General features: G+C 56.3%; 1 protein-coding gene across 1 annotated transcript in view; it reads left to right on the top strand.

Annotated features, from left to right (window-relative positions):
* The window catches only part of SMG6 (SMG6 nonsense mediated mRNA decay factor), a 111,569-nt gene that overhangs the window by 12,644 nt on the left and 74,371 nt on the right, over positions 1-24,554 (top strand). The window contains exons 9-10 of the mRNA XM_059717576.1: positions 13,717-13,778; positions 17,466-17,611. Coding sequence (XP_059573559.1) covers positions 13,717-13,778; positions 17,466-17,611 — 208 coding nt within the window. The remainder of the gene's footprint in view (positions 1-13,716; positions 13,779-17,465; positions 17,612-24,554) is intronic.

The following is a 24,554-nucleotide window of genomic DNA, read 5'->3' as shown; positions in this document are numbered from 1 at the left end:
TTCTATTGTGATGGATGCTCTCATGGGTGCAGTGGAGCCCAAAATTGGCCCCTGATTTAGGGCAGGTTTGCTGTTTCCAAGGCAAGGCAGGCTCAGAGAAGGGGAGTGAGAGTGCAACCTCTTTCAGTGATTGTGGGCATGGACCGCTAGCTGAAGCCCTGCACGCTAGAGACATGCAGAGAAAACTAATGCAGCACTAAGGTTTGGGACTCTGATCTCCTTTGGGGCTCTGCATGTTTCCTTGCCCAGCCCAGAGCCCAGGTGCATTGACACTGGAGCCCAGGCTGGATGTTGAACGGTGACCATGGGTGGCTGTGTTCTTGTTCCTGCTGAGGGCTGGACCAGTGCAGGAGTCCACTGCTGTATTTTATGCAGAGTGGACCCTAGAACTGGGTCCCTGCTTCCTGTTTGCAGCTGGCTCCACTCGCCTGCTGTGAACATGTTGATTTTCGTGTATGCAGGGTGGTGAGCTGGCTGGCCAGGAAGGCTCTCAGTCCCCTGAGAAAGTGTTAGTGTCACCCAGAGCTTGAGATTTTAATCGCCACTGTCAGGAAATGCTGAGTGAAGGTTCCCACAGTGGCCTTGCCTCTGCTTTGCAGTAGGTGCTTCAGTACGCTGCCTTGCAGCATGCAGGCACTAATATGGTATGGGACGGGGAGGCAGCTCTGCCCCTGAGAGATGCAGGCTGCCAGGCTTGGTGGCCCTGTGGCCTGACCCAAGCGAGGCGCATCTTATGTTTTAGGCTGCTTTAAGCTGCCACATGTGAATTAAGCTTCTTGGGTCCTTTGTGAGTTGGTTGCTCTCCTAGAGCTACAACAAGTTTAGTGAGGCCACATGGAGCCAGACCCCACGTCACCTGACCCCCTCCTCTGTGCTCCAGCCATGAGAACCTTCTCTCCAGTGTGATCTGACTCAGTTCTGGATTGAATGTGTTGTCTGCCCTGTGTTGTGGGCTCGTGCAATGATTAGTCTCTTTGCGATAGTATGTCAGTGCTTGGGGGCAGTCAGCCACAGAGGGGAGCGCACATGCTTTCCTTTTCACAGCAGGATGGAAGATAACTAGCATGGTTCTGCAAATGAGCAATCAAAATCTTCTTCCAAGCTGTGCCAAGACAGGGGAAGAGCACAGGCCTTGTGCTAAACACCGTGGGGCTCTCACCTTTGTGTGTTCCCTGTCAACATACTGTGGTCACAGACTGGTTGGAAATGCCTAGGGAAGCTTCTTACAGCCGCCTTAGCACAACTTGTTGCTCTTGAGGGCCTTGATTTTGCTGTGATTCTCTAAATGAGAATGTGATGGGTGGGGTTGCAAGTGGTAAGAGTGGGAAGGATGGGTGTGTTGCAGGGCAGGGTGAGACGGGGTGAGGAGGAAAAGTTGGGGAGAGTGAGCTGTACTAGCACTAGATCTGAGGCCCATCCTTCCACACGGGAAGGAAGGTGGGCTCCACTGGGCCCTGCACTCTTCTTTTCAGCTTCTGCCTTTCCCTGCAGTTCACTGGTCCTGCCTGTAACTGGAAAATCAGATCCTTAGTCATGGCAAGGTAGGGCTGGAAGGGACCTCCGGAGGCCATCTAGTCCAGCCCTACCTGAGGCAGGATCATCCCTATCCAAAGCATGCCATACAACTATTAATCTAAACTCTACATAAGATTACCCATAACTCTCACGTAGCACAGACCTAACACTGAACTTGCCACAGGCAAAGCAGGAGAACTACAGTAGCTAATGTCTTGCTTCTGTAAAACTTTGGTCCTTGTTAGGTGATGGGGAAAACCATGCTTTAGAAATGTGAAGTCACCGCAGCAGTGGAGCCACGTGGGTGGTCCTTGCTGAGATCCCGTCTGGACTTACCACCAGTGCTTTCCCTCTGTGGCTGTCCTCATGACTGGGCCCAAGTCCCTTCAGTTCCAGCCAGGATGTCTTTGGCTATTGTCAACGTCCCTCTTCCTTTAGTTTTCCTTTCTGGGTTGTTCTCTTCTGCCTGGTTGTATTTTGGTCTGCGCTCATATAATTGACCCATTGTCATGTCTAGGCATCGCCATCATATCTTGGCCAAGGGCAGGAGGAGGCATTTCCTTTGACTGCAGTGTCTGTTTGGACACCATAGCTGGTAACCATTCCTGCCAGGAGTGATTAAATGATAAGGCCCAGGTTGTGTGCTTCTTGGTCAAAGGAGGCTGCTGTTCTGGTCACCTCTGCATTTCGCATCCTTTTTTCTGTAGTTTCAGTAGCTGCTTCTGCTCCACGTGCTCTTTCTGTGGGAGGGCTGGGTCACCTGGGTGACCACCTTGAATGTCCCCAGGGAGGAGAGCTGGGTTCTTGCTCTGATTTCCATCTAACATCTGTGCTGAGCCTAGAGGTCTGCATCTTGTGGTTTCAGAGATCAGGAGACTCTTTGAGCAGCTGTGCCAGGCTTGCTCATTGTCGCTCAGCCCCTGCCTGCTCACTCCCCCCATTTCTCACCCATCAGCCTGACTCAGCTGTACATCATTGTCAGCCTTGCCTGCTAATCCATCCCAGCTGCCCAGTTCATGTTCAGAGCCAGGGCTTGCTTGGTCAGCACTCCACCCAGACCCCAGGAGTGCTGGTGGTTGTGGGGTGCCGGTGTTATCCAAGAGCTCATCATTGGCACATCAGCAGACGTACAGCTATATCACAGAGGCACTCCGTGGCCTGCTGAAGGGGCTATGTGTTGGGGGAAGCTGCAGTTCTCATCCTGCAGCATTTCCTGTAGGTCTTTGCCCCACACGTGGTTAGAAATAAGTGACTGACCAAAATGGAAATAGATGTTGTTCAAATTCTGCTGCTGCCCCTTTGCAGAGGCACGTGGGTGAGGCTGCTGCTGGGAGATGTGTCTTTTAGCAGTCTGCTGCCAGGCAGATAGGGACTGATCTCGCTGTTCCACACTGGGCTGCCTTGTAGTAAAGTGCACAGTTTCCAAGGACTAAAGAACAAGTGGAGACACAGCCAGAAGTTCCCAAGCTGCTGGAGAGAAGGTGCTTGGGTACAGGCAGGACAGGTAGCACAGACTGAGCCTCCTCTTGCCCAGGTTCAAAGGAGGAAGCAGCCTGGACAGCCATGCTCTCTTTGGAGGTAGCTGGGCCACTCTGAGGACTCAGGCTTCAGGGCTGAGGCAGGAGGTGAGGGCATTGGCTCCAATACTGTGCCATAGTGTTAGAGGTGGTTGCTCCTAGGAGCAACAGCATTGTGACTTAGTCTAGGACACCACAAGCAGATTCTTCCCCAGCTTTCCTTTGCTGCCTCTGCAGGACTTCGGAGAGTCGCTGGGCTGCTGAGCATATCCAGCCCAGCTAGCTTAGTTTGCCAGTGAAGCATGTTTCCTGTTACATGTAGAGACACAGCGAGCAAGCCTGATCTGGGGGTTTTTTTACTTCAAAGAGCCCTGGTGGAGGACCTGCTAACATAAAGGCAAGGCTCCCTGTTTGAGCCCTTGTGGACAAGAGTGATAGGAGCTGGCAGAAGGGCAGGGATCCCTCCCTGTTTTACTGCCTGCAGGGCTGGGCAAGAAAGTAGTCAGAGTGTCCTTTTGTTCAGGGAGCTGAGATCAGGAAAGTAACTTCAGGCAGCGAAGGCTTCAACTCCTTCCTTAGCGCAGTGGAGAATTGAGGTGCACACCTTCGGATAAGGCAGGCTTTGTGAGGGCGCCCAGCCAGCCTTGCCCCCTCCGTTCCGCTGGAGCAGGGATCTGGGAAAGGTGAGAGCACTGGACAACCCCCGCCACTTGGTCAGAGTCCAGCCAACTGGTGCTAACCCTCGTGTTGCACTGGCAGGACACCTGCCTGCCCTGCTCAGAATCACTGCAGACGATGGGCAAGTTACTGCAACCATCTGAGTCGGTGCTTATCTAGCAAGCTATTGTATTCACCAGGATCAGCTGCCTGCAGGGCTTGCCACAGGCTCTGAAGCATTACGGCAGGAAGGGGTCTCTGGGAGCTCAGGCTGTGTCTCTGCATGTTGGCTCCAAATGTCTCCAGGAAAGGGGATTCCTGGCTGCTTTTGGTGCCCCGAATGTTGCTGGCTGCAGAAGGATCCCAGCTGTGGGCCTGTGCGTGCAGAGCTGCAGTTGCTCTCTGCACTCATCTGCATTGCTCTGTGCCTGCTGCTGCACTGTGCTACTACAGTCCATGCTCTTGCTGCAGTGAGGACGAGGAGCTTGGGAGCGTGGAGCAGGGAGTTCTGGGTGCTAGCAGGAGGCTACAGGATGGATATCCCAAATCCTCCCTTTTCCCATCGCCCGGGATACCAGATGCCTGCTCTTTGATTTCCCGCCAGCCCAGGATACGAGAGGCAGGTTCCCTGATTTCTCTTTCCCTGTCTTCCCACGTGCTGCCTGCCCCTGCAGACTTCTGTCGCCACCCCCACAGGCTTGCAGGAAGCTGTTGGTTTGGTTAGTCATTTGTGGAGGTCAGAACAAGGTCTGGGTTTTTTCCTTTGTGTTTAGGAAACGGTTCACAAACCGTGTGTGGAGCAGGAGCAGGCTCCCTGCAGGTGTTGTGTGAAAGGCTTCACGGCCTGCTAGCGGCTGGACCAGCAGGCTCACCTCTGTCCCTTGCTGTCGTCTTTCTTTTGGCTGGCAACATGAGCAGCTCTGAGCGCTCCCTCAGCTTGCAAGCTCTCTGCCTCCTAACATGACCTCAGTCACCAAACCACCTTGGGGCTTTATTTTTACTCTAGCCGTTTTTTTCGAGCCGTAAGGTTGGTTTTTTTCCTGTAACGGAGAGAAGCCTTCTCAAGGGAGGAAGCAGAGAGTGCCAGGCTGCAGTTGAGGCTGGTTACACACTAAAACCACATTCCTAGTCTCTCTGGGCTTGAGACGTGACATTAAGCCATACAGCTAGCACTGGCTGCTGCTCCCTCTCGCCCGCCAGCTTGCACCCTCCCTGCTTGCACCGAGCTCTTTTTTTCCCCTCTTGTTGTTTTATCTCAATGTATCTTAAAGCCCTTGTTGCCTGTTGTGCCCTCACAAGAGACCCCCTCCAGCATCAACACCGGGAGCTCTCCCAGGGGTCTGCCATAACATGCTGCCGAAACCAGCATAGCTCACCAGTCTGGGCAGTTACCAGTATGTCATGTGTATACCTGTCACACAGAGCCCACGTGTTGCTTTCCAACCCACTCAACCTTTTTTCACGGCCCTGAAAGTGAAGTCTGTTCGCAGTAAGAATTTCCAGAAGTTGGTGCTGATTTTTCAGATCATGTTGGTGGATTTTTTTTTCTAGCTGTGCTGTGAGGAACACAGTGGGAGCTCTGGTAGCTTGGGGAGGAGAGACGGTGACTCGTTCCTTCCGGTAACAGGCAGCTGGGGGTGGGTGGCATGTGCCTGGAACATGGCAGTGTCTTGGAGATGGGGCAGCAGGAGACCTGTGGGGGCTTCTGTCACCCCCCCGCTGCCAGGGGTGACGTGGAGGGAAGGCAAAGTTCTAATAAGCCCTGCCAGGCTTTAAAAGTGGCGTCCAGGATCCACCTTTCCCACTCTTCCACTTCTGCCCATTGCCTCTCCCACCACTGCTGGTTAGCCAGGGATTTGTGTGTGACACGAGGCCTCTCCTCATTCTACCCAGCTGCCACCTGCTGCTGTGTGGTAACTTGTCCCCATGGGAGTGAGCTTGACTCCAGGCTGTGGAGGGTGGCATTGCTGAGCACGGAAGGAGGACGTCTGCAGCACGCACCTGGATAGCGTAGCAATTGGCGGGGCTGGAAAGACGAGAGAGGCAAGAGTGGTCTGATGGGGGCTGGAGATTGTATTGAGTCCCCCAGACTGGGCCACCACAGCAGGTGCTTTTTTCATTGGTGTAATTCAGGGTCTCCAGCCTGGCCTGTAGGTAGCCTGACCCAGTTCTCTTGCTGTATGCTGTAGGGCTCTGGGATAGTACCACTTTTCTGGTAGCTGCCTTGCTCTCTGGACTGAGCACGGATTGCTTCTGGCATGGGGAATGGGGCATGTTTTTTAACCTTGCCCTTAGCATTCCCAAATGAACAGCTTCCAAGCAGGGCTTGTACTCATGGCAGAGGGGAGGGTTAGGAAAGGCACTTCCTTCCGGAGGGTTGGAGTCTGAACCCTGTTGGATGCAGCGCGGCTTCCTTTGTCCTTGCACAGGCATCTTTCTCATCAGCAGCTTCCATTGTGGTCCGGCTGGGGCCTGAAAGGGAGATTCCATCGCCGCTCGAGTCTGACTGTCCAGGTTGAAATAAGAGGTCCGGGGGTGCTTTGTGAGAGCAAGCAGGCAGGGCCCTGTGCCCCAGGTGCGGAGTTCTTGCCTTTGACTGCCGCGGTCTTATCGCAGGTATAATGCTAGGAGTGCAGTGCTGCCCGCTGCTAGCTCCTTCCTTTTCCTCTCAGGGCCCACTGCCCAGGCACCATGTACTCTGCCCTTCCTGCAGCTGTGGCTCGTTTAACACCTTGCCCTGCCTCCTTTGCACGTAGGTCTTTTCAGGTTTGGTTTCCTTTGCTCCTTGGCTTTCATCTTACATGGAGAATTCATCTCTTTGTTTCATGTGCATAACAAGCGGAAGTGCTGTGACAACTGGCATCTTGGAGAAAGCCTCAGCTATTCTGCAGCAGCCCGGAGCTGAAAAGGGGCCTTTCAGCTCCCAGAGCCTGCGGGGTGGTACGTGGCTTAGCGGAGGCATTGTGTTCTCTCCTGCTGGACTCTTTGAGCACTGGGTTTGGATTGAATGAATCTCAGGTGCTGTGCCTGCATGTCAGTCTGTGCTTCAGGGGAAGCATGGTCTTGAACTAGATCTCCACTCTGCCATGCTGTTAATGGGCTGCCACTGGTCAGGGTTCTGATCCAAGGGAGAGGGGAGCTCCACTGTCTGACCTTTCACTGTCACCACTGGTCCACTGAGACCCTGACCCTTGTGTAGGAGTGCCCCTTAGGCACCTTCTCCCCCTCCTCTGTAGGTAGAACTGAGGAAGGGGCACCGGCAGCCTCCCCTGGGACATGCTGCTGAAACATGGCCTTGCCCACTGGCCTTGGCTTTCCAGTGACATTTTGTTCTCTTGGTTTGAAGTTGAAGGGTCACCAGTGAACAGGACTACAGAGCAGATGCTGATAGCTCCTAAGTAGTACAGACCCGGCCTGTCAGGTGCAGGTCAAAAGGTTTATTCCAGAGGAGGCAAAGAGGTGATACAAGCACCACAGAAGGAGACGACGTCTCCCTGTAAAGGGCTGTTTAATCTAGCAACAAGGGCTGTAATAAGATCCAGTTTTTTGAAGCTAGAAAAATTCAAGCTGGAAATAGGGTGTACGTTTTTACCAGCAAGAGGAACAGCTCTTCCATGGCTGTGGAGGGTTCCCGTTGGTGGGGCCTTGGAGCCCAGACCTGGGTGTCTCTGAAATTTCTCTGGGAATCCCTCAGACGTGTGCGTGGGGGGGGGATGAGGGGCTCTGCTCTGCAGGCGTCAGGCAGCACATTCCCCATCTTTGCTCTTGACTTTCAGGTTTATTAATCAAACCTTTGGTGCGCTTCTCAGAACTGATTTTTCCACTGGTGATCATTTTGTGATCTGCTGAGTTGCTGGAAATCGGAAGCTCTTCACTGCCAGTGATTTAGTGAAACAGCATTTGCTTAGTGAGCTGTGAAATCCACTGTGCTGTGCTCTGCCTTCCTCTTATCAGGTTTACTTGAGCAGTAAACACGCAGACTCTCCCATCCCCGTAGGGCAGCGTGGGTCTGCCCGGGTTACGTTTCTTCCTGGTGCCCATACCTGCTAGGCCCTTCCGTACCGCACAGACACGTGCGGTACTGAATATACCTCCTAACCAACCTGTAGCACCAGAACCAGTTTGTAAAGAGCTCTGGCTTGCATGCGAGTTCAGGACCTCGCCTGAGGAGTATCTCTGGCATGTTTTCATAGGTTCGGAGAGCTTAAGCCAGAAGGGAGCATGAGATCATCCTGTCTGACCTCCTGTATCCCAGGCCCTTGCACTTCCCCCAGTCCCCTCTTCCTGAGCCAGCTCGCTTGCTTGTGTTTGGCTGATGCAGATCTTGCAGAAGGCAGCCAGTCTTGAGGATCCGCCCGTCTCTGTGGAGGATGCTTCAGTGGCTAATCTCCCTCTCATTTGGGCCTCATTTCCACTTGAACTTGTCTGGTTTCAAGCGTCCAGCCCTTGGCTCATGTTCCCTCTCCTGTTAGCTCCCCAGGAAGGTACTTGCCCACTGCGGCACCTCTTGCTTCCTTTTTTGTACAAGCTAGCAAGATCAAGCTCTTTCAGTCTGTCACGGCCGGGCATTTTCTCTAGTTTCTTAGTCAGTTTGCCGCTCATCTAGCTTTCACCAGGTTTTCAGCCTGCTAGTTAAAACAGCTGGACACAGCTTTGCCGTGTTGGTCTACCTAGTGCTGCGCACAGCAGTAAAATCACCACCCAAGTTCTCCTCGCTGCTCCTGTGCTGAAATATTTTATTAGCCCTGCTTGTCACAACTGCACGGCAGCTCCTGCTCTGCTCTTTGCCCGCTGCGGCCCCGAGGTCCTTGTCTGTCACTCATTTCTAAGATGCAGCCCCTGTGGCCTGGGTTCCTTGTTCCCGGATACACAGTTCTGTGCTGGAGCTATTAAAATGCTGGATCTCTCAGTGACTATGCTGTGGTCTCTGTTTACTGCTCTGCCAGGTTTATCAGTGCTGACATTACGGTTTCTTCCAGATCACTGATGAAAATATTGAGTAGCATTGAGCCTAGCTGATCCCTGCAGGACAGCACTAGAAACACCCCATTTATCCTCTGTAGTGTGGGACAGGGTCCTCCAGTAACCATTTCCTTCCCTGTTGTTGGAGCAGCAGGGCAAGGGCAGTTCCCTCGTCTCCCCTGCTTATACCTGGGGTTTGCTTTAGGGTTTGTAGGGTTTCTGGTTTTGTGGCTCGTTAGTTGTGTGCAGGTTTGCAGTGACAATCACAGGGAATCAGTGCTCAGAGTCATTTTCTTTGGCAGCTTCCAATCCAAGGACTGATTTGGTCTGACTCTACTTAGCCTGGGGTGTGGTGAGGTCTCAGGCTGAGTGCATGGTACCTCTGGGTGGGGCAGGGAGAGGGGGGGTGCAGATTGCCTGCTGCTGTGTGGCTTTGCCACTCGCAAAAGGACTGAAAGGCTGAAGGAATTGCCTTAGCAGTGCCAGGGGAATGCAGTCGAGCACGATGGACTGCCCGGCAGGGTGACTTGCTGTCACAGCTGGGTGCCCACCTGCAAAGAGCCCTGGACCTTACGGCACCGATTCCCAAGGAAAGAAGCTATACCTGAAACCCCCGGTCACCCAGCTTTTGGGTTGAGCCGGAAAGGAGCTTTGGAGCCGAGCTGTGGTGTAGGGGTCTCAGAACACAAACCTTCGCCCACGTGGGTGCCGTACAGGCGGGAGAGCTGCTTGCTGTGCTGGCAGACTCCCTGTGCCCCTGTGGACATGGCACGCTCCCCCCGGACAGCTTGCATTTGGGGCTTGTCTGTTGTAACCTGCCATGAGGATGAGGCTGCAGGCTGCTTCATGGATGCCTTGCTGCTGCTGAGGAGGTTGCCTGGCTTGATACAAAGCAGATACAGGAATTCTCTTCCAAACCTGAAGTAACAGTTTTTAACTGGAAGTTGCTTTTCTCCTGGAGTTGCTGCCCAGAATCCTTCCCTTATTTGGTGCCTCGTCCGCGGCCGAGCTGATGCGCAGGTGCCAAAGCTCTGCGCACAAGCCCCGGCTGCTCGCTGCAAGCCGGGCGGTGCACAGGGTGACTTGCCATTTCCTGCTGCCTTTCTTGGGTGCCTTGACCGTGGTCCTGGCACTGCTGTCCTGGGCTGGGAGATGTTTGCAGGCCTTTCTTGGGCAGTGCTGAGTCCCTTGAAGCAGGGGTGTTCCTGATAAATGGCTTAGCAAGCTTTTCTTTGAGCTGTGCTGCCAGCCCGAGGCTGTCTGGCTGGAGGTTCCAGCAAGCTTGTTGCGGCATCCCTGGCTTTCCACTATGTTTGCTATCTGTTCTCTGCTTGCTTAGCTCCTCTCCCAGCTCTTAGTCACTGCAGATTCCTTCCCTGGTAACGGTCCAGGGTGCTTGGTGAGGCTCTGTGTGAGCGCTCCATGGATGGGAGCAGGCTGCTTGCTCTGGTGTGGTGGATGCCTCCTCCCAGCGAGGTTAGTCTGTCTGCATGCGCTGGCTCATGGCAGCCGAGGCAGCTGTTTTCAGTTCCAGGCTCTGCTGAATGCCTGGTTCCCCTAGGCCCCCCGGCAGCTGGTCTGCTTCTGGGACTAGGGGCCTCTGTTATGTGCTCCTGGATTCTGTCTTAGGGTGCCTGCCTACTGCGGTCCCCGCACCACATCATAGAGTCGTAGAAAATTAGGGTTGAAGGGCCCTCAGGAGGTCGCATCTAGTCCAACCCCCTGCTCCAAGCAGGACCAGCCCCAACTACGTCATCCCAGACAAGGCTTTGTCTACCTGGGTCTTAACCTCCAAAGATGGAGACACCACCACCTCTCTGGGTGACCTGTTCCAGTGCTCATTGCCCAAATAACAGATTGAGGAGCTTAGACTGGCTGGCACCAGGGAGCCTGTTGCAGAGTGCAGGAACTATACGGGCAGCGCGCCCTGCTCTCCCCTAGGCCTCAGTGTGCAGCACAAGCTGTGCCCTGTCCAGCCCCCCCCAGAGCCCTCCGCAAGGACTGGCGTGGCACCGCAGGCCACTGCCTGGAGCAGGGCAGGCTGGAGGGCCGGTAGGTAGTGGGAGGAAGGTTCTGGGGAGCTGAAAGGAGCTGGGCTGTGGTAGCTCTGTCTGCTGCTGCCTGCCTCGGAGTAACACGCTGTCGTAGTTTGGGGAAGTGCCCCCCCCAGCGCCGAAGAGCAGGTGACATCACTTCCTCTTCCCCCAGCCCCGAGCCCTGCCCCACTCCTGGCTTGGTGGAAGCCACTGTTTCCCATAGCTGTGAGAAGCAGTTGAGTGGATGGGCAGGAGGGCTCCCAGAAACCGAGCGGCTGGTGAGTCACCAGGGAAAGAGTCATTCAGAAAGAAGCCCAGTCAGAGCAGCCATCGCCCCTGAGATGAACCCTGAGATGAAAGTTCCAGTGTCAAGTGATGAACTCATCAAAACCTGGGGTCAAAGTTGTGTCAAAAGCCCTGTCGAGAGGCACAGCCTGCCCGTGCAGCCGCTGCAAGGGGCACCTTTGCCCTCTCTGCCCAGCCCAGTCAGGGCTGCCCTCCACTGCTTCCCTAGAGCAGCTCTGGGCCTTCCCAGCCCCAGCCTGGTCAGCACGTGGCACATGGTTGCCATCCACCCCTGGGGACCACAGTGGGAGAGGCCCGGCCCTGTGCTGGACTGCAGGCTGGTGCTCTCCCTGGGGCGTGTGGTGGGGCTTCTGCCCCCAGCCCCCCCGCGGGCAGGTGCACTCTGTGGGAGGCTCCGGTTCACACTTCCCCTGGGGTGTCACTTTCCATTCGAGGTGGGAGCTGTCACTCCCCCACTGACAGTAAATGGCTGCAGTGGTTGCACATTGAGAGCTTTTGAGGCTGTGGGTAGGTCCAGAGGAAGAGAGTGGCTTTTGCACCCCATCATTTCTCTTCCTCTGCCCCCTCACTCATGGGCAGCTCCATCGCAGAGCGGCAGTGAGAGCACAGGGCACGCTGTGGGGTTGGGCTCCCATGGTAGTGGTGCCTTCAATTCTGTGAGTACTTACAGCATTTAAGCCTGGCCTCAACACCTCAAAGTGGCATTGGCTTTCCTAGGAGAGGTGGCAGGACAGCCTGGCATGTTGTACCTGAGCCTGGCTAGCACACGGAGCACGGGCCCAGCCTGGACTCTGCCCACCAGCGCAGCTGCTCCTACCAGCCCCAGTTCCAGCAGGCACTCGTGGGCTTCATCTGCAGAGTTAATAAAATGGTGGCAAATTGAGTCAGGTTCCCATGCAAGGGCTTCTATGGGGCAGCAGTAAAACAGCAAGCAAGCCAGCAAGCGCCTGTGGCTTCAGGGCCCAGTTTAATTGGTCTGGGCTGGTTTATGAGGCAGGCTTTTTCAGCTCACACATGGCCCAGGAGTGACTCTGTATCAGGGCATCACCCCGGCATGGGCCCCGGGGGACCTCCAGCCTAGCTAATTACTGCTAATCGACCAGTCCCACTGCAAGGGCAGTGGGCTTCGGCTGGCAAGCGAAGCAGACAAGGTGGCCGTACAGCCAGTCCCAGCCTCGCCACCATCTGTCCTCTCAGCTGTGCTTTGGGTGCTGGCTTGGGACCCTGGATGGCTGAGTTCAGCTCCAAGCTGTGCTGCTGGCCTGGGAGTTTCTTGCCCTTGCCCGTGCCTCGGTTTTCCCATCTGAAATGAGGGTCAGGCTGGTTCCTGCCTTCATGCAGTGCGTTGGATTTAAAGATGAGAGCGTTACTAAAGCTGTAAACATTTGCAGGCAGGTCCAGGTGGCTGAGCTCTGGGCCTGGCTGTGGTTACTGGTTTCCTGGGTTGCATCTCTCCTCTATGCAGGTCTTTCAGGGCTGGGCTTTGGGGTTGCACCTTTGTCCCCACGCACCCAAGGACCCGAGTGCTTTCCAGTAAGCCTCAGCCTCACTGGGAGGCACACAGGGCCGCTGCTGCAGGGCAGCCACCTCTGGGGTGAAGCACAGTAACTCTTTAACCACCCACCACGGCCAGAAGTAGCAGAAAAGTCTGGCCTTCCCTGGACCTGCAGCAGGGATTCAGTAATGCAGGAGATTACCCAGGCTGGGGGTTGGCCAGGGAAGGTGCCTTGGGGTCTGCCATGCCCATGTGTGGGCCAGGCCTGCAGTTTGACTCTTACACTATACATGGCTCTTCCAGCAGCAGCTCCACCCCACATTCAATAGGAACCCAGGAAGAAGCAGGCTCAGATCAGTGCCAAGCCGCATCCTATATCAGTGTTTCTGGTGCCATAGACTTGCAGGGGCCTTTTAGTCCGATAAAGACAGGTCCTTCCCCACCCTGTCCTGTGGGTGGCTAAAACTGGCGTTTAGACCAAAGCTGCAGGTGTGCATAGAAGGCCAGGCCAGGCCCAGCCCAGCCTGGGTGCAGTGTCACAGCAGAAGTGTGCGTGCTGGGCCTTGCTCCCAGGGCCAGGCTGGAGGGTGCTTGGGTGTCCTGTGACTGAGCCGGTTTCTGGCACCTCTTTGCCTTGCCTACTGCTAGAACACAAGAGTGGGTGCCTCATGCAGTGTGCCCCCCCCCACAAGTAGCACGGCGGCCTCTGCGGAGGGAGGCAAGGGCTGGAGGAGTAGCCTGGTTTTCCCCTCTCTGTGCATTGGAGCATACATTTTGTGGCCCCTTCTTACTGAGTGGCAGGACCTGAGAGCGAGCCGCCACATAGCAGCTGCTTTGTGCACTGCCAGGACGATGCTTGGCATCCAGCCCGGGCAGGGATAGACGCTCACCCAGCACTCCTGCAGCCTCTCCGTGCTGCCTCCAGGCCCTGGCTCGTCCGCGGGTGCTGAGCAGGAGCTCCTGGCCTCCGTCTCCTGCCAACGGGCACAGCAGCCGGCAGAGGGCGCTACGCACCCGTCCAGCTGCCGGCCGGCCCCCTCTCCAGCTGTTTGGCACTTGCCCTGTCTGTGCATGATGTTTGTAAAAGCTTGGGCATGTCCATTTGGTTCCCATCTGCCGTGCCCACCCCCCGTATCCCGGCCAGGTTCTTCTGTCACCAGGGACTCTGCTAATTCACAGGAAATCGGGGAGAGCTTAATTGTTTTCTCCTCTTTTTTTTCCCATGCAGCTGAACAAAAGGTTCATCCTCAGTTTTCTCCATGCCCATGGGAAGCTGTTTACCAGGATTGGGTAAGTGTGCAGGATGTTTATTTTATTTTCCTACATTACAAGTCTTTTTGGAATTTAATATTGTTAGCAACTAGGCTGTGTTTGTAACTGAGGGCACAGGGTGTGAATTCTTGCAGGCCTAGCCTCCTGCTTCTCATTCTCCCCCTGAGCCACCTTCCAGCCTTGCACTGTGTGGTGTTTGGGTTCTGTCTCCTTTCCCCCACCTTGAGGCAGCGTCATGGTGGGGATGCTGGGGGGTCTGCAGGGAGCTTGGCCTTGGCCTTGGCCCCAGGGTGCATGGCATTCCATGGGAATACCAGGAGCTGCCTTGCATTTCCTGTCTGTCCCTGGTCCCCTCCCCTCTATGGCTCATTCAAGCCTTCTGCACCATGTTCTTTGCCAGCAAGAGGCTGCTCTGGGCCTTCCTGGCTGCTCAGCTTCATCAGGGAGTGTTTGCAGTCCCATGGCTGCAGACCTGTTGTCCAGTGTGGCGAGACCCGCCTGACCCCTCGCTTCCTTTGTCACCGTTTGCTGGGAAGTGCTTGGTTAAGAGCTCCCCTGGCTGTGGGAACAGGATTATACAAAATGCCCTTGGCAATGTGTGTCATAAGTGGGTGTCAGACAATTGAGCGGCCTTCCTCAAAGCAGGGCAAGGCTGATTCAGGCCTGGGCTCACATCCCAGCCTGAGCACATGGGTATAAATCAGGGAGTGTGCGTGTGGCCTAGTGGCCAGCAAGCTTTCCATGGTGCCTTGTCTGGGCCCTGTCTAGGCAGAGGCTGGTGCTGCTGGGTGTCTGGGGTTCTCTGTGCTTGTTGCCTGGTGCCTGGGCTGGCAGTAAGACCTCTTTTCCAGTTGCTCTGGTGTGATGGTGTGGCCTATTTTCTGGTCCCTACCTCAGGAGTCCCTCTTCGTGTGGTAGACGTCAGCTCTGGCAGCATTAGTCTCCTGCCTGCCAGTGCCCTACAGGGAAGTGTGCCCTCCTGCCAGTGCCCTGCTGGGGGTCTGCCTCGGCCCCTCCAGTCTTTAATAGTTCCATGTACTACCAGTTGCAAGGCACCCAAGTGAGCCCAAGGCTGTCCCTTGACAAGATGGTCCTTGGGGTGGTATCTTTCTGCCCCAGGCAGTGCTGTTCTCAGTCTCTACCTGGGTTTCTGTCTCCCCCCTTCCGTGGAAAAAGGGAATGTGTCCTATGGGCAGGAGGATGTGTCTGGGCAGTCTCACTGAGCAGCACCATGAGCTCAGTATAGGTAGAGTCCCAGAGCCTATCCCCGGGAGCTTGTGCTCCAAGGGACAGATCTGCCAGCCAACCTCCCGTCCTTCAGGCATTTGTGACCTTCAGGTGGGCTTTGGATCTCCTCTGTCAGTGAGAAGTGTGAGCCACCCTGGCCCACTGGGGGAGAGCTGTCCTCTGGAGGGCAGGGGCTAGCTGCCCCTAAATAGCACTGTGGATCCCTGCCTGAGTCCCACTGCTAATGGGGGTGTGGGCAGCAGGTTGGGCCACAGCATGGAGTCAGGGAACTGGCCGTCCCCCTGCACACAGGAAAGCTTGGGGCAGCTGCAGCTGCATTCCCCTGTGTGCGGGTGCCATGCCTGGGGACTGGCCTGTACCGACCTCTGCTGGGTCTGTGCTCCTGGCTGGTTCTGGTCTGAATGCATGGGCGAATGGGTGTGTGGGGATCATTTGTAGGTTTGTCTCCTGAGACTCTCACAAAATTGAGATGCAGCCTCTGAAGAGGTCGCTGCCCAGGACAGTCATGTCACAAGGCCCAAGCATGTCATGACCCAGGAAGAGAGATTGACTGGCGTAGATTCTGTGCTTAAAAAAGGCGATAGGTGGGATGTGGATCTGCCATGCCATGCAGAGGCAATCTGGGATCAGGCAGCTTTCGAGGGCTTGGGTCTCGTGCTGAGCCCCAGAGGCCGGCGGTTCAGAGCAGGCTTGTGCTCTGTTCCTATCTGCCCGAGTCGTGTGCTCGGTCAGCGGGATCAGAGCACGGCTGCCTGGGACAAGCGAGCCTTCACGCCCGAGGGCCTCCAGTGTCCCAACCTAGCCACGGTGTTTGGTCCCTTACTGAGTAAAGGAAAATGGGAGCAGACGTCTGCCCCAAAAGGGCCTTTCCCCTTAGCGTGCTGGTGCTGGGAGGGTGCTGCTGTTCTGTGGTGAGCTGCATGTGGCGGGGAACCTTTACGAGCAGTCCTCTTGCTCTCATTGTGCTCCTGGCTCCCAGACACCAGGGCGGTTGTGTCTTCGTGGGGAGCAGCTGTGCTGTGCAGAAAGGGGCCAGGCTCCTCCTGCGGGGCTGCAGAATGCTCGGGCTGTTGCAGCCAACATCGATGTGGGGAGAGAGGAAGTGGCTGACTGCACAACTTTAGCAGACGGTGCCGAGGGAGCGGGCAGCCCTGCTGCTGGGTAGCGGGGGGCTGTTAAAAGGCATCTGTGAAACACAATTGAGAAGAAAGCCAGAGCTGTCTTTGAAAGCAGAGCTGATTGCTGCCCAGCCTGTGGGACTGTTGGGAAAGCCCAGCAGAATTGCCTGCAAGTTACCAGAAAGAGCTTGCTGCTGCAGTCTGCGCCCCCAAAACCTCGGGTCTGACTGGGGAGGGTGAATGGGTGCCCTGAGGGAGAGGGTGGGGCATGGTAGGGAGCCTGCATCTTCTCAGGGCAGTTTGGCCTTTCCTTTGTGCCTCTGGAAGTGGCAGTGCCTGTGCCTTGTGTTCCGGGGGACAGGACCTGGCAGGTGCCTCAAGGGACTGCAGAGATCCCTGGCTAGGAGAGGCCCCTGGCTGCAGCTGCATGGGGTCTGTTGTAGGGGTGAGCTGCAGGATGACCCTTGGAAGCAGAGGGAGGGGACCATGTGCCCGTGGAAGTACAGGAAGCTGCCCTGAGCAAAGGGGGAGCACAGGGTGCCCATGGCCCTGGAGAACGTGCTGCCCCTTCCAGTTTGCTTGTGGGCTCCACAGCTGTGAGGTGCTGAGCATGCTGTGGGTGTCCTCTAGACCCTGCTCTTGTAGGCAGCTAAATCACATGAGCCCTTCCTCAGAACAGCCAGGCCTCCTTTGCATGCTCATTTGCTTGGGTGGCCTGGCTGCTCCTGCTGGATGCTGCCCTGCCCCTGGCTGCTCGGAGGTTAGACCCCTACTCCTTTCCCTGGTGATGCTCGATGAAGAGCAGTGTCACCGTGTCTGGCTTCCTTGGCTGGAGGTGCCAGTGAGTGCTGTGGCCTCTGGTGCTGAAAGGCCGTTCTTGGGAGGCCAGGCAGTGCATGTGATGCTTTCTCCCTCCTGGCGAGTGCTAGGGGCTGCGTGAGCGTTTCAGGAAGCAGCTGTAGCTCTGACACTGGTGTTCATGCACTGACTATTGCCATCTGAGCATAGCTGGCCTTTAGTCTTCAGAGGACTGCATGGCCTTCTCCCATGGCCAGGCTGGGGCTTCCCAGTGGGAGGGAAACCACACAGCCCAGGGGACTCTTGGTGCTACCGCAGGCTGAGCTGGGGCCACCGTGAGAGAACCCCACACCCAGAAATAGCCCTAATGACATTTGCAAGGGAAGCTCCCCCCAGCTCCCAAGCTGGTTAGTTAGGCTGTCGCCTCATGGCCTTGCACTGTGGGGCTGTCCCAGAGGTGCTGGGGCTGCGAGGAGGACATTGGTATTTCAGGGTCCCATGGCTTGGCCCAGACTCACAGCCTCTCTCTCTCTGTCTGCAGGATGGAGACGTTCCCTGCAGTGGCTGAGGAGGTCCTGAGGGAGTTCCAGGTGCTGCTGCAGCACAGCCCACCTCCCATCGGAAGCACCCGCATGCTGCAGCTTGTGGCCATCAACATGTTTGCAGTGTACAACTCCCAGCCCAAAGGTATGGCATGTCCTCAGGGGGCAGGGCAGGGCCTGGGCTTGCTCTATGTGGGATGCTGATAGCGGAGAGTGGGTGGGGGTCCTTGGACTTCACATGCAGAGGAAGCAGAGCTGCCTCTCAATGTAGGGGGATGACAGCAGGAAGGGCCCTGGCTTGCTGAGATCCTAGGGCTTCTCCAGGGGCAGAGCAAGGCCTCTGCTGTGCCCCAGAAGGGCCTGTGCTCTGTGTAAGACCAGGGTAGCTGGCCTGAGGACTGTGCTAGCAGGCGTGTAAAGGGGGCAGCAGAGTGAGAAGGTGCGGTTCATTATGCCACCCTGACAGCCAGAGTTCCCCAGAATATCATGAAGCACTGGTGGTCTAACAGGCATGCCCTGGCCTGACTCCCTGGCATTGACAGAGGCCCAAAGTACCAGCATCATTGCTGAGCCTGAGCGCTTGGAGGAGGTAGAGGATGCTGGTATCTGGATGCTGCTGTCTGGCCTGGCTTGCCCCAGGGAGTCTGCTGGGGAGCAGAGCGGCTGTTCCCTGACACCTGGGCTCTGCCATTGTAGCACTGAGTCTAGCCAAGTGAATGCCCCAGGCCTGCACTCTCACTGCGACGCAGTTTGAGTCTCCTGGGGTGAGTTCCTCTTCCTCACAGCCGACAAAGTGAAGTGCGGCAGCAGGTGGCTGTGCTTCCGGGCACCGTGCGTGCATGCAGGGCCTGGGCTGTGCCCCCAGGCAGGAGGAAGCAGTGCATCTATGCCAGCTCCGCAGTATGTTGCTTTCTCCCCTGCCTTGCTGGCATGCTGCCACTGTGCCCAGGCTGCGAGGTGCATACCAGCCCACAATGCAGTGTACTCCATGCCCCAAAAGCCTCATGCCCTAAGCTCGGCCCTGTGAGGCAGCTGGCTAGTTGGGGCATCCAACAGGTTCCTGGTGGGTGAGGCCACTGACTGTGTGAGCTGGCAAGTGCTGGAGAGGCAGGAAGTGCTCCCATGTCTGCATGGCCCCAGGCCTCGTGGACAGAGGCTGCGTGGAGGAGCGTACGGCATCACTCCTGCCCCACAGGCACCTCCCTCTGCGAGGAGGAGTCCCCACATTCACGACCTCGCCACAGGAGCCATGTGAGGCACAAGGCAGCTGCATCCCCCTTTTGCTTGATGCCAGCTGACCCCAGCAAACCTTAATCTTTCCCAGCTTCGAGGAAAAAGCTGGTGACTTGCAGAGCCCCCCAGAGGGTTGAGTCACTGTGTACTGAGGGAGAGTGGAGGCACAGAGGGGCAGGGCATGCAGCCAGCCTGGGACAGAGGTGAGGGTACAGTCCAGCAGTCTGGGCCCCCTGGCCCGCTGTGCTGCTCTGTCCTGGGCTGTGCAGTGGAGCCTGCAGGGCTGGGACAGACAAGTCTGAAAAGGGTTCTCTCCCTCCTGCATGATGAGGTGCCAGCTACTCCTGGCTTCCGGTCTCTGCAGAGGGCGGCCCCTTGGCAATCCGGGGCTCGGCAAGGTGCCTGCAGTGAGTGGCCGTGAGGAAACGGTGGAGGGCTGGGTGGTGCTGTGGTTGTCTGGTGTCCTGCTGGGCCACAGTGTTTCCAACTCCCAGTGCTATTGCTCACATGCTGGGGCCTGTCCAAATGCCCCGGGATCTCCAAGGCACTCAAGTGAAGAAGGCTGGAAGACCTGGGCTTGAGGTGCTGAGAGCTGGGCTCTGAGGAAGAGCAAAAGGACCTGGGGCTTAAAATGCTAGCCACGTTTGCCACGTTACTGCCAAATGCCTGGTGCACAGTAGAGGCATTGGCTCAGCGCCCTGGTGTGTGGGCTGCCGTGGGCAGGGGCTGCGTGGAGGAGCACTCTGCAGCGCGGGCTGGTGGGAAGATGCATGTTTCCATTTCCCAGCACATGAGTCACCTCTGCGTGCTGCCCTTGCATGGACAGTGGCGGGAGGGGCCTTGTGGCTCATCAGCATCTGCAGAGAAGCATCTGGAGGAGCCTGAGAAGCCTTAAGACCTTCGCCTGCTCCTGGGTGAGGCAGGCGCCAAAGGGAGCGGTGAATTGGAAGCTGTTCTGCCCTGTGTCCTTCCCTGTCGGTGTCTGAACCGCTGGCAGGGTGTCGTAGGGGCCTGCAAACACAAGGCCCCAGCGCAGCTGTACTGGCTTTGCAGTGTCTGCCTTGGGCGGAGTGTGGGTCTGTTCTAGTGCATGGGCCTGCGTGTGCAGACTGATTGCGTGTCCAGTCACCGTCTTGAGGGCACAGAGGGGAGTTGGTTCTGCTCTGGGCTTCCTGCTGCCCAGTGGGTAGTTGCCTGCTTGCCTCCCCTCCAGAGGATTTCCAGGCCCTGTCCCACAAGGGAAAGTTCCCTTAACTTTCCTGACTGTCGACTGGGCCCACTCTCAGGAGGGTCAGACAAGGATACCACAGCTGCTGTGTGCACTGAGGACCTGCTCTGGAGCTGGCAGTGGCAGAGCTGTTCTGTCAGGCCTCTGCAGTGTAGGTGGGGCCAAATGTGCTACATCTGGGCCCAAGCCAACTGCCCTCTTAAAGCTGGGCAGCAGGGTGGGAGATGGGACTGGCCATTTGTTTTCAGGCTCAGGTGGAGCCAAGAATCCCATGTGGGACGGTTTCTCCTTGGCTGTCCATCACCAAATGGCATGCAGCGATCCCGCTCCCTCCGCTGGCGTGCAGGCAGTCCAGGGCTAGGGCTTTGCAGGAAAAGGGCCTGGTAGTGCTAGGGCAAGTCCAAGACTGGGATGGGAGAAGGGCCTCCCACTGAAGAGGGGACAGGAGCCTGGGTGCAGGCTCAGCACTGAGCCTGGCTGTGGTTAGCATTGGGGTTAGCACTTCCCAGCCTGAGATGTAGGTGGTGGTGAGATGGGGTGTCCTGTGGGGACTATGTTGGGTGGCCACATTTAACAGTTTGGTGGCCATCTGCACATGGGGCGCGCAAGGAAGTTTGGATCTCCTCATCCTAACCACAGACGCTCCAAGAATTTTAATTTTTTTTTAATTCTGTAATTTGGGGAAATAAAACTCTGGTTTCTGAAAAGGCTAATTGAAGCCGTGCTTGCGGCGGGGGCATCTTGGTGGGGAGAGAGAAGCCCCCTCCCAGCCCATCTGTGCCCAATTTACTCCAATCTGGCCTCTCTAGGGCTTTTTTCTTTCTCTCTCTCTTTAATAATTTGTTTTATAATTCCTGGAATCAAGCCCCTCTCAGACACACTGTTTTATTTTACTGTGTTATTGGATTATACTTCCTATAAATCACTGGATGGTATTCATAGGCCACCACCGGAATGGCTTCCCCTCTCCCCCAACGGGCCCTCTTTCCAAGCACATGCACACTGAACTGGGGGCACGGCAGAGGGCACCCGAGAGACGCGTCTTGGAAAGTCCGGTGTGGTGGCTGGGCTTGGGGCACAAAGGAGCAGGCTGCAGCACCTGGCTGCCTTGCAGTGCGCTTAGGCCTGTTGCACCACGTTGCCTGGAGCATGCGAGGAGCCGGCCCTCGGTGAGCAGATGATTTGAGCGAACACGTCAGTGCATTGCAGACCTGTCCAGGGATCCTCTTTGCCCTGGTTCCTGACTGGTTGACCTGGCGAGAGTCCCTGATGGACAGTATGAGGTGAAGGAATCGGCAGCCTAGCGTGAGCACCTGGTGTGGAGGCCCTGCAGCTGGAAGGTGGTGGTCATGTGGAGATCTCAGCTGGGCTTGCACGGCTGTGGTGGACAGGCGGGTGGCTTCGCTGCCTGCCTCTGCTCTGAGCCACCATGTTTCGCTTTGCCGACCGCAGCTGTTCCAGCTTGCAAACGAAACGGTGAGCCCTTAAAATATCCCCCAAGATGTTGACACGCCTGCCCTTGGCGGCAGAGCTGGGCCCGACCTTGGCCCGTTGCTGCAGCGTGCGCTTGGTTTCCCACAGGGGACCAGACTGACTTTGAGAGCTCGCTGCAGCATCGGAAAAATGGCTCAGCCGGACGTGGCGACTGCTCATCTTGCACAGGCCACGTCTCAAGGGCTGTGACCACATTGCGCGCCTTGGAGCAGACAATAGGTGTTGGGAGTCGAACCCAAGGAAGTCCAGTGCATTCAACTCGGGTTAAAAATAAAACCCTGCTGGGGACGGCAGCTTTGGTTTGGTGGAGTTTTAAAATTAGGTTCAAAATGAGGCTTTAATGAAACCTCAGGCTCTAGAGAGCAGAAGCAGCAACGTGAACACTCTCCAAATTCCCCCCCCCCCCCGTTAAGTGTCTGCCTCGCCAGGATCTAGCTGATTTCTCAGAGCAGAGCCACCCATGCTCTGTGTTGTCCCAAGCAGAACGCCAGGGGCAGGGGGTCGGGGCTCCCGCATCTGCAGGTCAAGGGCAGCTTGCAAAGGGAGGGGTCTCTCCAGCTGGGATGTGGGACCCAGTTAGAGAATTCCCCAGTTGGCGCAGCAGGGCTGGGGCCACGCTGGGTTTAACTGCTCCAGAGCTGTGCTACAGCCCTAGGACAGTCGGAGTACCTATGGGGAGGTGGGGGGTTGCAAACCCAGCTTGTATTCACGTTATGGGGTTCCTCTGCCAGGTAGGAGGCATGGTCCTGGAAGGGGCTTGCAGGGGGTACAGTCTCTAGGGTAGGTTGGGTGTCAGTCTTTAGGGGGAGGGTTCAAAAGGACTCTTCCCAGAGTGCTGGAATAGGAGAAGTTTGTCACTAACTTCCTCCTTCCTTGCTGGTCTGGGGTCTTGGCCGCCCATGAGTCTGGAAGAGGAGAGTTCCAAGCTCGGGGCCTTCTCTAACTGGGCAAAGGAGAGGAGGAAAGAACGGGGCTGCCCTCCCCTCCGTGTGGCTGTCAAGGGCAGAGCACACACCAGGGATCGCTGCTTGCACAGAGCGTTAGGTTCCATCCCAGCCTCGTGTTGAGGCCTGGGGCTTGACCTGTTTGCACACTGTAGTGCCTGGAGCCCTGCTCCTGGGCCAGGCCCTCACTGCTCGCACAGCAGAGAGATGGTCCTGCCCCAGTACATGGTGCCTTCGCCTCTGCTTCGTGCCTGCAGTGTTCCCCTCGGGAGAAGACATGACATGCAGCATGCCTTGCTGCTTCCACAGCCCTGCAGGAACTTGGCCCTGGGGTAGCGGGAACCTCCCGTGAAACTCGGCGGCTGTGCTGAGCGGTACTTAGTGCTGAATGTGTGGGACCAGACTGATGAGGGATTTGCAGCAGTCTGGAGGTGGTGGCAGCGCTTCAGGCTGCTCTCACGTAGCTGTGACGCTTGGGGTTTGGCAGCAGGCTGGGAGCCGGGAGCTCCCGGTCTTTCAGGGAGGGAAATGTGCTGGTCTCAGCCACAGGATGCAGACAAAAAGTTCAGGTAAAGCTGTTGGCTCCAATGTGCTCTGAGTGCACCTCTGCTGAGCCTTCATGGCTGGTGGCAACTGTGTTTAGACCAGAGTCTTCCTTTGCTTATTCCCTTCTGCTTCCTGTTTAAAAGGCAGATTGTCACATATTTGGGGATTTATTTACCGTAATTGGAGTTATTTTCCTGGCTTCTGGCTTTTACCCGCTGATGCAAGACTCCTCAGCATACCGCGTGTCCAGAAAGCCATGTGACTTTTTCCCCTTTGCCACAAGTGCCAGCAGGAGATGCAGAAATCAACACGCTGCAGGGAATTTCCACTTGAAGTTCAGGTTTCTGATGTCTAGATGTTGGCTTCGGAGGCAAGCGATCGAGCAAGGCTTTGTGGCAGGGAAGGGAAAGGTTTCCAGCGTGTGCGGAGTGCCTGCCATTGTGTCAGACTCTCCAGTCCTTCCCTCCAGCTGGAGTGGGGCTGCGCTCTGTCTCTGGTGAGCAGCATTATTAGGTGAACTCATCAGGGGCTTCAGTCAGGCCTGCCTGTGACGTAAGCACATCCTTGCTGTCTGCTCTCTAAGCCCCTTCACAGGATGCAGCCTCATGCCTAGATCTCCTTCAGGGCAGCAAGCAGAGGGAAATGGTTGGTAATCGCAGAGCTAGGCTCTGCTTACAGCCAAGTTCTCGTGCCTCAGCGGGGAAGTTAGGACAAAGCTGGTACGCCGCGAGTCAGTTTAGAGAGGGGTTTGTGCTGCAGCATGACACAGGCTCCCATGTGCCCTGCAGCTGGGAGGAGAAGAGGCATTTCAGTGCGACCCTCCAAGACACGTGGGCAGAAATAGCATTGCTGTGGGCAGGGAAAGATAGGAAATGTTGAGCTCTGGCAGCACTACGTCCATCAGTTTGGCTTGCTAGGGGAGGTGTTCAGTATAGCTGTCATGGTGCTCTGCTTTGCAGTGGAGGTAGGGGTGGTAGGGAGGGCTAGTGGTGTTGTACAGGGTGGCAGCCTGCATGGCACTTGCTGGATGTTCGTGCCCTGACAGGAAACCCTCTTGCTTTTACAGAGATGTTTGAGTTCAAACGTATCTCTATAACCTCTTGCTACTTCTCTGCGCCTTTGATTTCCTCGTGTTTTTGAGCAGCACTGAGCTGACAACTCTGCTTTTCCTCAATTGTGTTAGGGAACATTGTATAATTAGGCTAATGGTGATGTTCCACCATGCTGTACAAGTCTTGATGAGGCCTCCAGCAGTGAGCACTCCCTACCCAGGCCAGCTCGCTGTGGTTGGACTTTTCCAGCCCCAGGGTGGTTTAGCATCCTGTGAGCTCACCTGCCTGCTTCCTCTCTGCTGCTGTGTGCAAGTCACTGCTCCCCATGGGACCTTGGTGACAGGTCCCTAGAGGAGGGGGCTGTACTGGTGATTTTTAGGGTTGTACAATGTCTTTGTCCTGCCAGGGCCCTGAGACCAATGGAGGAAAGAGAGCCCAGCCAGGAGGACGTTTCCACCAGGTGTTTCTTGAGGCCTCACATTAATGAACATGACGCCAAACCCAGCTTCTCAGCCTGCGTAGCCAGGGGCAGGTTGTTTAGCGACATCGGTTTGCCACGAGTAAACTTCTGCAGTCCCAGGGCAGCTGGCC

Source organism: Alligator mississippiensis, chromosome 14, assembly GCF_030867095.1.
Source record: "Alligator mississippiensis isolate rAllMis1 chromosome 14, rAllMis1, whole genome shotgun sequence".
In the NCBI taxonomy this organism is placed as follows: Eukaryota; Metazoa; Chordata; order Crocodylia; family Alligatoridae; genus Alligator; species Alligator mississippiensis.
This window is presented reverse-complemented; position numbering and strand designations above follow the sequence as displayed.